At 38.8% G+C, this 18772-nt stretch overlaps 1 protein-coding gene across 1 annotated transcript in view; it reads left to right on the top strand.

The window, feature by feature from the left end:
• Window positions 1-373: 373 nt before the first annotated feature.
• Window positions 374-18772, top strand: part of LOC308053372 (complement C4-A-like) — a gene marked incomplete at its 3' end in the record, with an annotated part of 49243 nt that continues 30844 nt past the window's right edge. The window contains 12 exon segments of the mRNA XM_080364222.1: window positions 374-441; window positions 4157-4349; window positions 5357-5540; window positions 6296-6366; window positions 6682-6767; window positions 8021-8103; window positions 9262-9349; window positions 13315-13420; window positions 13600-13723; window positions 16064-16179; window positions 16928-17095; window positions 17843-18040. Coding sequence (XP_080220348.1) covers window positions 377-441; window positions 4157-4349; window positions 5357-5540; window positions 6296-6366; window positions 6682-6767; window positions 8021-8103; window positions 9262-9349; window positions 13315-13420; window positions 13600-13723; window positions 16064-16179; window positions 16928-17095; window positions 17843-18040 — 1482 coding nt within the window. The 5' untranslated portion in view covers window positions 374-376.

The following is an 18772-nucleotide window of genomic DNA, read 5'->3' as shown; positions in this document are numbered from 1 at the left end:
GTCAAGGTGCCTTGTTTGATTTTGGAATTGCCTTTTGGAATTGCCTTTGCAGTACTTGTGAAAACTTCGCTCTGCACATCACTTTTAAGTTTCTGTCATGGGAAAATATTGAAGCTGGGAAGAGAATTCATGAAAAATCAAATGTGAAATTGTAGCTTAGTCCAGAATGTCTCTCCCCAGGCTATTAATTTGTGTATCACCAGCTTGGCTATCATTATTGGTTACACAGTTTTGAAAGTTATTAATAAATAACCAAGATAGATAATGTTCTTTGCTGCAGTGTGCCATCAGACCATTTCTTACAACCTGCACCTCAAGGGTAGATTGACAGTGGCTGTTTGGTATTTCTGTTCTGCAGATGTTGTAGAGTTTTCCAATGGAAAGGCTGGTATTTTTGATGAGCTTTTGTTCGCTGTTGTCCAGTACACAGCAAGCACCATCGTAAGTACAATTTATTATTAATTCTTCACTCCTAACAAATCCCTTGAATGAGAAAGTAGGAAATGCTAATGATCTTGATAGAGAATCAACAAAGCCTGTTTCTTGGACCACTTAAAATTTGTGTAACCTTAAATACGCAAAAAATTAAAAAGCTTAAAACTGCCTTTTAAAGGCACTTTTAAGGGAAGAGGTCTCCATTTAAAAATAAATAATTTAAAATGTGCTACTATAGCATGATGTTCATGCTTTTATTGTTGCTTGTTTGTTTTTAGTTTATAATATTTACTGGATTGGAAAATCTTGGGAAAGAATAACTCTCTATAATTGATTGATACATTGCAGAAAGCAAAGGTTTCACATTTGGGAGAGCTTCGGGCTTTTCTGTACTTATCCTTCGTTTTAGTGGAGATTTACATTTGTTGATACTGGTTCTCCTGGTGGGACAAATTCCTGGGTTTGGGAGATACATGTAACTGAGAAAATCTATGAAGCATGTTCAAGTTCCTTCAAATTGACCTTTATCTGTAGGGCAGAGGTACAGGAGAAGAGGCTTTTGCTGTGTTCCCAGCAGGATCAAGTATATTGAGGTACTTGGTACAGCCAGAGGAGAGCTTTGATGAGATATTTGGGTAGTCAGTTCAAACCCTCCTCTCCTTCCATGTGAGCCCACCTTTGGGGTTATGTCCAGCCCTACATACTTACTTATCTTCTTAGGAGGTCCTAGTCAGGTGCAGACTCCTGCAGACCCTGGTGTTGACCTCCAGTGACCACATCAGCATGAAAACTACAGCCCCATAGAAATTTGATATTGGGGTACATCTGGTGCATCTGAGGCACACGACATCTTCAGTAAAGCACATGCTTTGTCATCAGTGATGAAATCTTAGTGGAAATGGCGACTGACATAGCTTTTTTTCTAAGGTAATTGGATGTGGGAAACACAGGGTGCCGAATGTATTAGATATACAAAAACTGAACATTATCCCAGGACAATATCATCATGACACTTTGGGAGCAGATCTGGCTTGTGTCCATCTAGCTGAGACTATGGGCAGTGTAGGTTAGTGACCATGTCTGTCTGAGCTATTCCATAGGTAAACTTTTAAACAACTAAGACAGGCCTTGTATATAAGTTCACTCACCTCTTGCCAGAGCAAAACAGACTCTGAGTGGGTGGTGCAGTGGCAGCTTTAAACTAAAACCCCTTCAATCCATTGAGAAAACAATGAGCACATGTCACGGAGGCACCCCAAGGTTAGTTTAAGGGACAACAGGGTCCAAAACAACTTTTATTAAACCGCTGAGAAACAGGGTTTTAACACTCCAGAAGTGACCTAAATACAGGTTCAGATATCAGTTGGGGAAAATTGTTAAGGGGCAGCAACTAATACAACAGGTGGTCCACAGAGTGCATGCACATGGCTTCACCCAAAATAATGCCGGAGCCGTTTCTGAGTTCGGGAGGAGTACACACTTGCCTGAACACGGTGTGGGATTATTTTAAAGAGATGCACGTACTCATAGTGAGTACGGAAAGTGTACACTCGCGATTCTGAGAAGATTAATTTATAACACACTCGCAATCCTGCAAGGGTTACTACACGTGCAAATGTGCACGGAATATTACACGTGCTTATGTGGAAACACAGGAGGAAAATGCACTCGCGATTGTGCAAGGAAATAATTTATACACGCACTCGTGTTGAGCACAGAAAGTTACTCATGCGAATGTGCACGTAAAGTTACACGTGCTTGTATTAAGCATGGAAAGTACGCGTGCAAATGTGCACGGAAAGTATAAATATACTCGCAATCCTGCGAGAAGTTTTACTCACAGCCGTGGCGGCGAGGCAAGCGCAGTCTCCATCCCGGGTGGGGGGCGCTCTCGGCGGCATCATCTTGCTCGTGCTCCGAGAGACTCGCAACAATGGGCGGAGTCTTGACGAGAATCCTGGTTTTTATATTGGCTGATCAGGTCTGACTGTAGGCATTCCAGAAGCTTCTCTGCACTCCCATACTGGCTGTGGGTGCCCCTGAAGCCTCCAAACATCCCCCACACTGGCCGCAGGCGCCCAGTGGCTCCCTGGCGCCTCAGCACTCCCTTATCCTAATGGCCCTGGCCAGGGGCTCTGGGGCCAAACAAAAGAATCCGTTAGCCTCAAGTAGCAGAGACAGAGGGAGATGTGCCTACTCCTTCCATGATGAAGGAGGGAGAGGGAGAAAAGGGAGTTTGCATCCTGCCACAGCACAGCTGAAAATGAGCACTTTCTTCTCAACATTCAAGCATTTGAACAAATATGGACACCAGACCTGGCTGGCTAATGAATCAGAGCAACTGAACAAATGAAAAAAATAAAAATCAGAATCAAATATTTCATGAGAGTAGATATAATTGGAAGATAAGTTTCATCATTCATTGTAAACGTGAAACATTACAAAGTATTTTCACAAATGTATAGGTAAAAATGTTAAAGCATTTAATGTTTATTGAAGGTTGTTGTGTTTTCCTTTCCCAAGATTCCTATATTTTTGTGAAGACTCAGATATAGTGTGAAGACTCAGACCTACAATATAGTTCACTAATCATATGGAAGGAGAGAAATTATTTCTATTCTGTTTTCAGTGCACCATGATTATTATCAGGAAAAAAAAAAAAAAAAGTAAATTTAAGTTTCTTTTGAAAAAAAAAGTAAAAAAAGTATCAGTTTTATTCCCTTATTTCTATACCCCACCTTTAATTTTATACATTTCAGAAAGAAAAAAACATTTACAAAAAAGAAAGAGAAAGTTCAGCCAACCCATTCTGTTAGTGGTATAATAATTTACTTTTCATTTTAGAAATCTGCGGCATAGTCATTTTTGAAAAACGGCTTTCTTGACCTCAGCACTGTTCTTTGTGTATGTGCCATTATACTATTAAGACATAGCTTTTCACACAGTGCTCTGATTTTTCTGTGTAAAAGATAGATACTTGAAAAAAGGGGGGCAAGAATGATGCTTTACATTTTAAAGGTCATTAAAATAATTAGCAAGAAGCACCAGAGCAGAGTTAAGAATAAAGGAGAGTAATAAAGAGAAAATAATAAATCCCAACAACTTTAGCCTCCAACTCAGCCTTTCCCACAGCTGTGTTCTCATGTTTTGTGGTCTCTCATTACTGCATTTCACAAACAGTGACATCTGAATGAAGATCGGCTACTTAAAACCCCATACATATGGTTATATATGAAATTGGTACCTTCTGACATATTAAATCATAAGCTAGCATAGTGTAAGTGCTAGTACATGAAGATACATTACTTCATAGTCTCAAATATGCATTTACAAATATCTGTTCGTTGTCTCCTAATGCATGGCCTTGCTTCGTTTCCAGAAAGTTGACTTTATAGAATTTTCTCTACGTTAAACCCAGGTGATCAATGGCATTGGCAATCCCTGGGACATATTGCAATTATTTTTCTTTTCTATGTATAGGGACTTATCTTTTGTAGGACCTAAATATGATGGTTCAGAATTTGGGGATCAGTTGGAGAGAAACTGTCTTTAAACATCTACTCTGAATAACAAGGGGGATCAACTAGGTGATCTCCACAAGTCCCAAGCTCAACTATTCTGCAAGACTTTTTTTTTCTTTAAATTTTTTATTGTCTGGACATTCTTGTATTAAGCAAAAATCAGCCTACATACTAGAAAATCTGTTTCTATGTTGTTTTAGATTTCTTATTACTGCCCCAAATGTGGTGCATTTGGGCACACCCCAGACAATAACAGTTCAAGTCCATGGAACACAACGCCCTGTGCAAGTTACTGCATACTTCAAAGATGAGGCAAGAAATCAGCTCCTATCAGAGAGGATTGTCTTTAACCTTAACCAAAATAACAACTACCAAGAAATGAAAAAGCTAATGGTGAGTCTATCATCATAGTGATGTAGATGTTTTAATCTGGTAATAAAAATCCTGTAATCTCTACTAGGAATATGTTGGAAGAGAGACAACACTAATCCCTAGAGGCAGATGACAAAACACCAGTTCCAGTGACAGCAGCAACTTATTCACCCAAACAGCTAACAAAGCCTAATGTAATTTCAGTGGTGGTTGTGAGTGCTCTTTTGTACCCAACAAGCAAGCTCAAGATTTTGTCACACGGTGATGAAAGATCTTTTCATCACTGTAGATCAGTGATGAAATTAAATTTAAAACCATTTAATTGTTTTATCACTGTTTGTTGTTCTGCATCACTTAAACTAAGACTGTATTCATGTCTTTGGCATACCAACCATTTTACAAACTAAGGGAAACCTTAAAAAATGCACAATCTCTTGGTCAAAAAACTGCGATGTTTCTGCAGACCTCTAGGTTGATTGATTCTACTTTACACCCTGCTTTTCATCATTTGTTTCTGATATGATGCATTGAAGTCTGGCAGCATTTAGTTCAGAAGTACTGGTTTGGGCTGTTTGGTTGGAAAACAGAGCACAGCTAAAATCTGAGTTTTCGGATCAGATTCCTCTTGAGCAGGATGTTTAGAAACATCATATTAACCTGCATGAGGTAAAGCTCTAATTTCAGGGCCAAGATTGTGGCAAATGAAGGATTGCAAGATGCTGATACAGCTACCAAATGACATCGTAAGTGGAATTTACCATGCACGTAGATTGAAGTCACTGGGCTTGAGTTATTGCCCTTGGACAGAAGAATGTGGTTTTCTGTGGTGGAAAATTAGGGAAGTAGATAGTATTTCTACTTACAGATAAATATTCACTCAGTAAGGAAGATATAATTGAATATATTCTGTTTAATTGTGCTCATAAAATCATTTAAGCACTCCAGCCGGTTTTGGCCCTCAGCCGTGTGGCTCCAAAGTTACCATGTTCATGTCTGACTCGTGGGGTTTTTCCTTTTGTCCTTCTCAGGTCAAGCCAGGGACTCTGCAACAGGATCTGTTCAAGAAGAGGAATCGACCCCATATTCTGCTAGTCACCGAAAGCAGGGAGCTTTTTAAGGACACCGTTCGCAGCACTCGCATCCTCTTGTCTTCCAGAAAAGGCTACATTTTTATTCAGACTGATAAGCCTATATACACACCGAAGTCCACAGGTTAAAATACAAACGTTGCATTTCAGATACTGAATATAGATGTTACAAGGGCACTATCAGAAAAAGTAACAATGACTTGATCCTTCCTCCTCTAAATCCTTCTTATTTAACCCCAGCTATCTCTGTGCTTACCAGCCAGGCCAGATTTTGAACCTGCTTTCTGTAGCCAGGGCTCTGCAGGGTCTGCACTTTGCAGCAATCCATGTGGAAATGCCACCACACTCAAAAAGTTTTTCTCCTAACAGGAGCCATTAAAAAAGTCTGCTCCTTTTTGTTCAAAAAGCTTAATAATGACTTTCCTTTGGAAAACAAAAATTGTGAGAAACCTGCAAGAAAACTCCTATTGCTTTTGCTTGCAAAACCAGCAATAAGTATTCTTTGCACTTTAAGACCATATCTGTTTTGTTAATTAACAATTTAATCAATAACAAGAGATGAAACTTAAAAAGGTTCTTGAGTTTGGTTGCAGGCCTTGACTACAGAAGGAATATAAAAGTGAGTGAAGTGCCCTCAGTATTCTTCTGAATTTGTTTCAAAAGATATATGGTCGGTCATGTAACACACAAAGCCTGTGGAAGAATGTGGGTTTTTTGATCTGTTTGTTGTTTTTTTTTTTTTCAAATTTCTCAGACTTCTTTTCATTAAAATAAAATGTTTTATCCTAAATTCAGTAATCTAGTTTAGAGCCTGTAATAATTACTAGCTAGAACGGCCAGAAATAAATATGTGAACACATTTATTCTTCTGTTAAACAGTAAAATACAGAATCTTCATTCTGGACAATGCTATGAGGCCAACGGATGATACGGTTACAGTTGCTGTGCTAGTAAGTATACAAAAACCCCACATTGTTTATGAGTGCTTCTTCAGCACAGAAACTACAAAAAACTTTGACAAAATACCCGAGAGTAAAACTATAGCTGTGTCTCCTCTCCAGAAATCAGTATTTACACATCGTCGGATATGTATAGTCATTTTTAGCCAATAGCAGGAGCATGGAGGAAAATGTAACATGTTAATATTAAAGTAGGAAAGTAAGCAGAGCATTTTATCTTCCTTAGGACTAGTATGTGAATTTGAGCTTTTGGATGTAAACATTTGACACCTTATGCATAATTTTATGTTTGTTGTCTCTCAACAGAATTCAAAAGGGATGGTGGTTAAAAAGTCAGATCGGAAAATAAAATCAATGTTCAGTGAAAGCCTTGAAATACCGGACATTGCCGAGTACGTTACTGCGGTGCCTTGTGCATTAAAACAGTCTTCACATCAAAATGTCTCTTGCAGCAGAACTATCTTCAAGATAAAAACAAGAGTCTTGTCCTTCCTTTCTCTTCTTTCTGGTCTGCTCCCCTGTTCTCCTCTCTTCTCTTCTCTTTTACTTATTGTGAATTGTCTGATTTACTGTTTCTTCAGAACTGGAGGTGCACTAAAGCAGAGGGTTTTGCTCCGATGTCACTTGAGAAGCCCCAGGGTGCACTGCCAGAGTGTGAGGGCAGGGAAGTGGTTGCTCTGGATCCAGCCCTGGAGCCTCCAGCCATGCAGGGGTCTAAACCTGAGCTGGTCACCCCACATGCCCTTCTCAACACTGTAGAGAAAGTCACACATTTAGGCTGCAACTCATCTGATGTGTTTTAGGTACCTATGTCAGGATGAGATGTACCACACCTCCGCACTGCTTTTCTTCATTGGGCATAGAAGAGCCCAAGGGGACCTGGGCAGATGAAATACCTCACAGTATAAAGTCTGAAGTGAGGAGGACTAACCTCACTTGCTATTAGCAGGATCAAACCATCCAGATTCATCTCCCTTACCTGTTGAAGTACTTAAGATTTTTAACTGCTGAACTGCTTGAATCACCTTTCAAAGTTGTCTTTCACCATGGGGCAGAGATTGAGCCTATGGTTAATATCTTTTTACCTTTAAGCATCTTGGAAAGATGAGCCCAGAATTTAATTTTAAAGTTCTACAATAAGTAATTTTTGTCCTGGTAAGGAAAAATTTAGCAAACTTGCCAAATATCTGCTCAATTCTATGACTACCTTCAGGAAAGCACTTCTGTAAGGGCTGAGTTTGCAAATTGTAATTAATTACCTCTGATTTCAATCCCTCAAGCTTTTACTTAACATTCAGTGTGTTTTGCATGCATTTGATGTAGATTGATTTTCACATCACAGTGAAGATAAACTACAGGAAATATAGTTCTCTATTTTTGAGGATTTTCAAAGGCAGTGTATGTATCATGTGGTTTGCAAATATGTTATCTTGCAGTTCCGCATAAAGTCTTCTTGATTGTTTCCTAGGACATGTGGAAGTATGTTGCTGGATACTCCCAGCAAAGAGAAATCCATCAATAAATTAGTTTGGAATGAGATCAAAGCAGTGAAAATAGTAGCATTTAGTGATAATTTAAATATATTAGCATCATAAAATATCTGAGGAATCCTAATTGACTATTTTCTGCTGAATCTGAACTTTAGGCCTGGAACTTGGAAAATCAAAGCCTGGTTTCATCAGTATGAAATGTCTAATGTTTCTGCTGAATTTGAAGTTAAAAATTATGGTAAGAGAATATTTAATTTGCATTATAAGTGTATTACTTCATCACCGTGTGTTAAAAGATATACCACAATGATTAAACCTGGCTGTAGTTAGACACTAAGGATGAGATTCAGAGTGTTTCAGTCCCTCATTGCTATCTCTGGTTTTGTATGCCTTCCACTTGTATTTGAAAAAGAACTTAATTCTTATACAGAGTTAGTAGCTTTAATGTTTTTCACAAAATACCCTGTTTTGGAAGGGCTCTCCTAGTGCAGACAAAACATGGAGATTAGCTCCATTTTAAAACCATTGCAATTCTGGCTGAAGTTTTCAGTAAACACTAAGATGAAAATAATAATAATAATAATAATAATAATAATAATAACAACAACAACAACAACAACAACAAGCAGCAGAAGCAGTAGCAGCAGCTACCTTTTTCTCTCAGCAGAATTCAGTCTGGAAGTCGATTAGAATTATTCCTGTGCTCAGGGAAGATTTTTTTAAAGAAAAGGCATTGTGTAAAAAGAAAAAATGTAGAAATTTAACAATTTGGGGTAAGAAATGGCTTGACTTGTTTGCACTGGAATTATGCTTTCATGTAAAATTTAGTATGTTTTATTTGGCTGGAGTTTTTTTGGTTTTTTAAAGACAAAATAAAACCTCATGATTATATGAAAAATCTCAGTTTAGTAAAATGGGTTTTAGCTTAGCTAGTGGGTATAGCAGAATAATGGAGATTACCGAATCCTCTGCCAACACCTACATTCAAGAACAAATTGCTCTAGATATATCTACAGTAGCAAATAGTTGGGCTCTATAGGAGCAAACTGCAGAGTGACACAGCTGATGCTGAGGGCCTCATGTCCACACTCAACCCATTTCAGGGTGGGTTTACTTCAGACTGATTCTTGTCCAGGACACTTAATGCCCATTAGCAATTAGAGCTTATCTTCTGGCTTATTTTCCTTGTAAACAAATCAACTTTCTGTGCTCAAAGTCTGCTCCACTATGTGAAGAAAAGCAGAATAAGGGAAGATGATAAGGGGACTTGCTTCAGAAGTGCACTACTGATTCAAACAAAAACATTCTCTCAGTGGGTGTTGCCGCAGGCCAGGAGTTTAAGGTATGTTTGAAACTCGTGTGTCGTGACCTTTTGTCTTCTTTTTTTTTGATGCAGAACTTCCATCTTTTGAAGTCAAACTCATCCCACTTCAGCCTTACTACCACATCTTGGACGAAAACTTTGTGTTTGATATTGAGGCAAAGTAGGTGTGCTCACGGCAAAGCTGTTTTAGGATGCAGATAAGTAGACAATGAACTTTACAGCTTCTTCCTTTTTCTTGTCATTAACTGTTAACCAGTTTCTGGCTTGAATTTGACTTCAATTTTATATACTCTCTGTTTTCACTACTAACTCCAGATATTAGTGTAAAATGCTACCTGGGTGACAAAATGGAACAAGATTTTCTGAATATTTTAGTTTTCTAGTAAAAAGGTGACTATTTAGGATTTTCCTCTGTAGTGCCAGGTAAGGTTCCATGCAAACTTATAACCTGCTTTTCTTCACTTTTTGATTTAAAAATTTAGAAACACTCTAAAGTCTCTGATGTTGCTATTTAATGTAATTAGGGTAGAGATGTATTCAAGTTTAGGTAAGACATTTTCTCAAAGCCCAGTGAAGTTTAGAAGTAATAAGCTAGTGCTTATTTGAGAGTAATGATCTTATGCAGAACTGCCTGCAGATGAATAAATACAGTTAATCAGAGGAGTTTCCATAACCACCACTACAGACACGTGTCACTGCAGAGTAGGGTGACACTGATCTGGATGAGTCGTGGCTACAAAGCTCTCAGACTGAACAGACCATGAGGGAGCGTTTGAAGGAGAATAAATTACACTTGATCCCATATCAATTTAGAATAGCATCAAACATACAGTAACTTAGAAAGTTGGGCAATTAAAATTCAACCCATCAAAATATTTTTAATACTTTGGAAGAATCAGACTGAGCCTACATTGAATAAGTATTTTGTGCTGTGTTGCTCCAGTTGTTTGATCACGCACTGACAGATCTAAATTTGCTACATAATCTAACAGTGGGTCATCAACATATATCCAGCCTTCTTGGCTGCTGAACCTTTCAGTTTCTTAGGAGTAGAAATACTGAATGACTTCTTGTTAGGAGAATGTTCTTCTTTTGTTTACCACTCAGCTGGAATACAAAATTACTAGAACTATCTTGGCCACTTGCACATTGGGAAGATGGAGAGAGAAATCAAAAAGTTCTCTGGAGACTTAGCTTTATATCTCCTTTTCACTGAAGTGACCACTTCCGCAACTATGAGATCTGTAAGTCCAGGATCTTCATGCCAGTCATTTAAGTGAAGTGGTTCAGTGTGGTATTAGTTCAGATGTTATAAATTTGATTTACAGTTAGATTTTAAATCTGTTCTAAAGATGACTCAGTGAAAAAAAAAAATCATGGTATGAAAATGCTCATACTGATTAAAGAGTATGTGAATCACAAATAGGATCACACAGAGTTATTGTAGCTAGTACAGTTAATGTATTCAGTGTTAAACAGTGGGCAAATTTTCTTTACAGTAATGATACTCAAGATAGTGGAAAATGAACTGTGTACATTTTATTAAATAATCAGTATTTATCCATTAACTGTTAGTATTTTGAGTATTAATGGTTTGCAATTATTTTTAATAACATTAATATTTACACAGATTACACTATTGGGAGATGTTTTAACAGTGATGCTAGATTCTATAATAAAAACCTACTAAATCTACAGAATAACTTATATAATTTTATCAGGGTATTTCATTAAATTACCCAGACAAAACCCCTTTGAGAGTTACCTTTTACAACCATAGATATAATTGAGTAGTATAAGAATATCTTATTGATAAGGCTCCGTTGGATAGGTTGTGTCTGCCTCAGTAGCTGATGGGGATGACAGAGAGGAGACAACCAACACAGAAGGGAGGAAATATCTAGGTATAGAAATTGCTAATATACAAATAAGAATAAAAAAGGCTGTTCTATACAACTAGTTTGTGACTTTGTGGAGCACTGACACTAACTAACTTTGTAAGTAATTAGGCTTTCAATAGCCTTCAACTAAATACGCATTAAATATTAGCATTGAACTATGTGAGCGTATGTGACTGAAGTCCCATCACTACCGCTGTCATTTCTTTTTGATGCCAGAAAGCCCTCCAAACTGAGAGCAGCAAACAAATTATTATCATACTTAAACATTATTCAACATCTGTTGGGATATTATTTCTTAGGTGCTTTCCTTACACGAGGAATTACTCTTATACAGTAGGACACTTTGCATTTGGATGTGATACAAAAAAAATATATTTGACCAACCTGGGTAGTAAATTAAACAGTTCCAGGAAAGGTTCCTGCGCCGCAGAGCTGGGCTGCTGACGGTTCGGCTCGTGCATGGCACAGGCTCAGCCTCAGCTGCAGAGCGCTCCCCAAACAATTCCTGGAAACTCTTTGTGAGGAAGCACAGACCAAGGTCCACGCCAGGTCTGCATGTGGCCACCCCGCTGTGAAACACAGGACGTTTAGTAGAGCAGACACAGGCTGTGCTGTGCCAGCTGGCCACAGCCTCCCAGACAGCACTGCAGTTGTTTAATTTAATGTAATTTAATTAACCTAGTCCAACAAGGTGCAGTTACTATATTTGCTGCATGTATCCTGGCACTGTATTTGAGTGGAACAGCGGGCCTTCAACCCCACAGTTCTAGCGGGTTTTATTTCTGTTGTAAATTAATCCCTGGCCAGCTTATACCATGTTGGTCTTCTACCTGCTGTCCTAGAGCTCTTCACCTTGACTGTGCTGCTCCCTCCTTTCCCCAGCACACTCTGAGAGAGTAGACAGAACCCTGGATCCACCTCCTTTTGCTTGGCTGAACAAACTCAACTCTTCTAATCCCCTCTTGCTCACTTTCACTTCTTTATTTGGTTCTATTGAATAATTATTAGCTTTAATCATGATTACTTGATGTTGTGATATGAAGTGATATATGATAAGTGGCTTTAATATTTTAATATTTTCTAAAATTTTCTCTTCATTTTATTGTAGCACTCAATTTTGAGTTTCTGGACTGTGCAACTCCTTCATATATACTTCACCACTCATTAACATAATAATTTAAGAGGAAAAAGGGAGGTGAATGACTGGATACCCCTATCTATCGGAAAAGGTCCCAGTGGTGCTACACAGGCCTGCCTGACTTTCATTAAAATCAACATATGGAATTCCTGATAATTGAACTTATTACTCTGAACTGGCCATGCATGTAATGAACAGCTATTTGGTATATTGACTGTTGCTTCCCGCAGTTATTAGTTCTGGCATTTTAAGTAGTTTTCATAAGAACTGCCTCTCAGTTATTTTCACTGGCATGGATCAGTGCTGCTGATCAGATCAATCTGAAAGAGGCTTTGTTTAAGCAAAAATAAGCCTTTACAGAACTGAGGTGAAGCAGGATGTCCACAAGTAACAGACACCACCATGGCCGTGACAGGTCTCATGTGTCATATCACATGCTTTGCTGCAGGGGGATGTCATTTGCCAAGGTTTCCTTGAGTAAGAAGCCTGCCAGGTGCAGCAACATGCCCTGTCCTCTCTCTCCGTGATCTATATGGAGAGGTGTTCTGGCCAGATACCTATCCAGAAAATACTTCACTTTCAAGAGGTCCCTGTGTGTCACTGCCTAAATCCACAGGAAAGACATGGGCTTAAGGGTGTCTATTCTGGCTAATGCAGGTTTCAAAATGTCAACAGGCAGGATCTGCCTCTGGGAGTCTTCAGAGGTACCAAATACTTTATATCTGTCCCTAAGACAATTCTCTGGTCCCTTATTTTAAATGCTCTGCTCACAAGGTGCCTCATACAAAGGAATTAGCTGTTCATCCAAGCTCCCTTTCAAGGGTGTGATGTATCCACATGTGATTCTGCCAATGTGATTTACTCCATGTCTGCACTTGAAATTACCACTTTGTACAGGGACCAGGAGAAGTCTTCGTGCTTGTGTTATCAGTGAAGCGAGACTATTTTTCTGATTTCAGGCTATTAGTTAGACATGACATGCCTACAGATATCCCTATTTTATTTCAGCATAAAATTACTAGTTTGATTTATGCTTGCTTTTTATTAATGTAATGATTCACCTCCTCACCTTTTTTCCTTCCAAAGACACTCTTATGGGAAAGGGATTCAAGGTGCTGCATATGTGCGGTTTGGCATAATTGATGAAAATGAGAAAAAAGTCTTCGTTCCAGGCCTGGAACAACAACTATCAGTAAGTACTGGAGTTCAGTGGAACTATTCTGATTTATCCCAGATGAGTTGAATATTGTCAGAAAACATTGAAATATAGATCCTTGTAATACCCTAGTCATACTATACGCAACATTTATTTTTATTTTAATGGCAAGAAACAAGCAAGGGCTGTCATTTTTTTTTCTACTTTTGTTTTAGATTCAAAATGGAAAAGGAAGAGTTACTTTAAATACAATACTTCTGGAAGAAAAATTGAGAAAGAGTATTTCCACTCTGGAAGGGTTTCATTTATATGTTGCTGTTACCACTGTAGAAACTGCAAGTGAGTACATCGTGCCTTGGCTGATACCATCTATAATATTTACATTGATATTTCTCTAGTGAGACCCTTCATATGGGAAACCTTGTCCCACTGGAGCAACCTTCACTGCAAAGCTTGCTCATGCTGTAGCACATGATAGTCTCATCTGACCTCCTTCTTTGCACAAACTTATCTTGGGTGGGATTCACTTATCTGAACACAAATGTCCAGTACCACTTTAAATGCCCTGTTTAGTTCTGTGGGATCTTCTACTCCTGCTTCAGCAGTGCTCAGGTCTCCTGTTAGTACTCTCCTGTAGGATCTGTCCCACATTAAACAGCCCTATGAGGAATCTAAGATAACCTAGTCCATCCAAAGTGGCTCCAGACACCTGTATGAACCCAGAAAAATTGCCATCTTTGAGATCTTGTTGGAGCACTTGCCTCAGCCATGTCTACTCCTTCTGTACAGACAAAGTTATTAGTTGGGCTTGGTATCTTAACTTGCTTTGTACCATAGCTGGCTAAACTATCTAAAGGTAAGGAACACATACTACAGCTGCAGTGAAATGCAGAGGAAGATCTAGTCCTTGTAAGTCCTGCGTGTCGTCTTATGCCTCCCCACAGTTTTATCAGGCTCTGATACTTGGCATATGCACAAGTGCAATACAGTCCAAATAGCTTGGTCTTGGTCTTCATCTGGGACATGGGCCTGGAGCATGCCTATCCAGAAGTTTTTCAGTGGCTGTTTGCATTTACTGGGGGACAAGTAAATATTTCCACAAAATCATTACAAGGGATTTGTTTGCATATTTGTTCACAGCAGTGCTAAACACATTGAGTAGGCCTCCCAGATATCTTAGAGCTACACACAAGTGAGCACTGAGTTGGATTAGATGTAGTCGTCGATGAGTTATTTGGGTTGTAGCAAGTGTTATTGTTAGTAATACGAGGCTAGGGTGAGAGATGCAACTTCAGTGCTGAGTTGAATCAGTGATGAAGCTGACCTTTCCAACATGGGCAAGATTTTTCTTGTTGTTTCTATGGAGATTAATCCCTTTTATTTTGGATATCTGAAAGTAAAGTATTTTGTCAGAGCTTGACGCTCAGGCATTTTATATAGTCAGTACAGAGAATGGATGGGATGAACTGCACTCTATATATGTCTATTCCCATTGGCTATAGAAGGAGTGTAGTTACTTAGTTTAGAAATACTAGGATACTCAAAATCCCTAAGCATTAATTAGGATTCCGTAGAATCCTAAAATTAAGTCCAACGCATTGCAATTGTGCAATTCTTTGCTATAATCTACCATAGGTACTTACATGCACTATTGCTCAAACATTTATTGCAAAAGCAAAAGAGACTGAAAGACCTCCCGCTAACACACCAATATGATGGACATAAAATCTCATGGTGGGGAGGTCTCTACCATGTTGTGCACATTCTTCTTGCCCTTGCATGCAGACTGCCTCTCCACTTGTGTACTTTTGGGGTTTTGTATTAATTAGATGTATGACAGGGCATGGCGGGTGTGCTTTACTGACACCTCTCAACCATGGAGTGTTGAAGTGGAAAATAAGGACATTGAAAGTATGTCTCTAAATGCACTTTTTAAAGCAAGCCATGTAACTGGTTTTGGTTTTAGAAGCAGTTATAGGTAATGGTTTAAACAGCAGTTAACTAGAAGAATGAGTGGTTTAACTAGAAGAATGAGTGGTTTAACCAGAAGAATCCTAGATGAGAAGCAGACATTCAAGCTGCCTTATAGGTGCAAAGTTGCAGTAGACGATATTCGGCAATATTAACTCTCATCACTAGACAAAAATGAAACAAACAAACAAACAAACAAACAGAAATAGCAACAAAAAATCCAAACTCTCTACAGTTTTCTGTTGGACACTGATGTAAGCTTCCCCACGACAGAATCCCCAGCAGCTGGGAAAGGGAGGTGCACAGCCACAGTGGCTCCTGTGGTACCAGTGATCCCTAAGTTTACAGGCACCTCGTTCTGATCCGTGTGTTAAGGGGGCGCTTTTGTGTCATGAGTAACAAACCACTTTGCAGGTTTCCATGTCTGAGCTGTTGAGAGTACCCATCCGCCTGTGCCGGCTCTCTGGAGCACCACACGTTGTGCTGCCCCGGCACTGGCCTGTCCCAGGTTCTGTTACCTACTGCCTGCCCCCATCTCTTGCTCCTCCCAGGACTGAAGCTCTTTGGGGGAGGATCACATTTCAGTTTTCTTTATATGCACTGCTAAAGATGCAACTAATCTTGAAAACAGAAGTGATGGATGCTATGATAACACACAGGTATATAGTTATTGCTCCTGCAGCAACACATACTGTTTGATATTAACAGGTGGTGAGATGAGGGAAGAAGAATTCAGCAATGTGAAGTTTGTGAAATCTCCTTACATTGTTGATCTGTCTAACACCAAAAAGTATTTTGTGCCTGGAGCCCCCTTCTCTGTTGTGGTATGTAGCATTTAGTCAACTGTGTATATCTCTCTCCATAACAAGGGAATGCCCTGTTTATAAAATCCTTATCTGATCCAGTGGGAGTTCTGTAGGACAGAGACCTTCAAGAATTAGTCCAATATGGAGCTACTGTTTGTGTGTCTGGTTTGTCTCGTTTCTGTACACACAGCATGAACAGGGAGACTGAAGCCAGAAAAAGCTGTATTTCTGTTCTGGACGCCATTTGTGCACTGTTGCACTATAAGGTTTTATAAAACATATAGCAGTCTTTTCCTCACTTCCATATCAAAAGATTAAAACAATAATAATACTGTATCAAGTTAGTCCAGTATCAAATTAAAATTATTCTAAAACAGGGTATCGGGGGTGGCGGGGGGGAGGTGGAATGCATTTAAGTTTTTTGAGTTTTAAACTTCACACCTTCAATTTTTTCTACAGAAAGTTGAAGTTAGAAATTTGCCTTATAATAGTTAAAGACAAATACCCTTGGGATCAGCTGAGATCTAGTAGATACTAAGTGAAAATCTGGGGCAGCTGTTAATCTGTGTTCACAGAATTTTACCTTAGCTGGAGTGCAGACTGAGTCAATTGTTACCTCCTTCTCTCAAAGCTCAAATTTTCAAACACTAATGTGTACAGTTTTGTATTTCTTCTCAGTTTATAAAAATAATTTCTTCTTGTTTGTGGGCATTTTTTAAACCAAGTCATTTCCTTAAAGTAACAGAAAAACATTTTTTTCCAATAGGCATCTGTCACTTTGATTGATGGCTCTCCTGCTGCCTCTCTACCTGTCACTGCTACTGTTACCTTACCTGGAAAGCCCCCAATGAAGAAGACTGCAGTTTCTAATAAAGAGGGTCTAATCGCCTTTACATTCGACATCCCTAGCGATGCTGATATCCTTCAAATAATGGTAAAGAAAACCTAAACATCCATATTTAAAAATATATCACTGAGAACAGCTCATAAGACAAAGACAAATGGCTGTGAAGATGATCGGTTTTCATTAAATTAGTGCGGAAGGTGTAAGGTGGTTTCTTACACCATCTGCATACCATTGTCCAGATGGTGTAAGATACATTAGAGAGGCCAGGGGCCTGAGGGATGTCTCACTGGAGTGAAGGACACTCTCGTACATTGGAGCTTTGGGAGTAAATACATTGGTGCTAATGATGGGTTTTTTTGTGGTTTGGATGTGCATTTTCCTGGCATGAAGGATGGGAATGGGACTGTAAGGAATATCACCATAAGAAGTGACAGAAAACAATGAGAAGACAGTAAAAGAAAATGTCCTGGGCAATACAGACAGTAGGCTACTTCTGGACACTCAAAGGGTTTAATTATGTGCCCTATATAAAAAAGGAAAAAGGCTAAGTATGAAATAACTTCTAGATTTTAAGCCATTGTGTCAGATTTGGAAAGAGCCTAGCCTGAAAAAAATATCAAGTGCAAATACAGCAAAAGACCAAAGAGTGTGTGAGAATAAAGTAATTAAAATCCTATTTTTTTTGATTTTTTGATCCCAGGTTTTGCTAATGAGATCACTTATCGAATTTCCCAGCATTTTCTGAATAACCTGGCAAGATATCAATTAAGGGTGACACTCTATATTGTCTCATGACAGACACTTTACCCACTCTGTCCTTGTCTTTCCTGACAGGTAAAGGCTGAAGAGGGAAAAGAAAAATTGGAGTCACCTGAAACTAGTATCAGAGCTGAAAAATACCAGTCTGCCTCCCCAGACTACCTCAGCATCAGCATCCCACATACTGTTATGACACCTGGAGACACCTTACGCATCACCTTGAATGATATTCATCAGTCTGACAGTGGAAAGATTGACTATTTCTATTATATGGTAAATAGAATAGCAGTGTATCAGTACTTTCTTTTAGAAATTACACAACCAAGAACATCTGTCTAGTTACTAATACATGGTTAACCGTAAGAGTCCAACAAAGGGCAGCCAAGATGATTAGTGTCCTGGCATACCTGACTTACCAAGAGAGGCTGAGGGAACTGGACTTGTTCAGTTTGGTGAAGAGGCTAAGAGTGAGTTAACAGCAAATTAAAATTACTTGAAGAAGAATTACAGACATAATGGAGGCAAATTAACCTAGGTGGTGTTATGCAATGTAACAAGGGATGAAGGCTACAAATTATGGCCGGGAAGGTTCATTTTGCAAAAAAAAAAACTTTTTGTTAGTGATGAATGCAACATTGGAAGAGGTTCCCCAGAGACTTCAGGGAATCACCGTCCTCAGAAGCATTCAACACTCAACTAGAGAAAAGCACATTTCACCAAATCTTGTGATGGTGATGGCTCATCATTGAGCGGGCAGTTGGACTAGAGATGTCCATAGGTCCCTTCAGAAACTATTTCTATGATTCTGCCATATTCATATATTTGCATATATGATTGTGTATGTAATATATAAATCTTTGTAATTTTTTCTTCTGAAGAAGGACACAAAAGTACAAATATTAGTCTGTAGTTTCTAATGTAATCTATAGCAAATAGGTCTATACAAGGTAATGTTTGTCTGCATAATTATGGGGATATTTTTGAAAAATGCTAAACTGACAGCCT

Source organism: Nesoenas mayeri (assembly GCF_963082525.1).
Source record: "Nesoenas mayeri genome assembly, chromosome: 1".
Classification (NCBI taxonomy): domain Eukaryota; kingdom Metazoa; phylum Chordata; class Aves; order Columbiformes; family Columbidae; genus Nesoenas; species Nesoenas mayeri.
The sequence above is the reverse complement of the archived record's forward strand: the minus strand, read 5'-3'. Positions and strand labels throughout refer to the sequence as shown.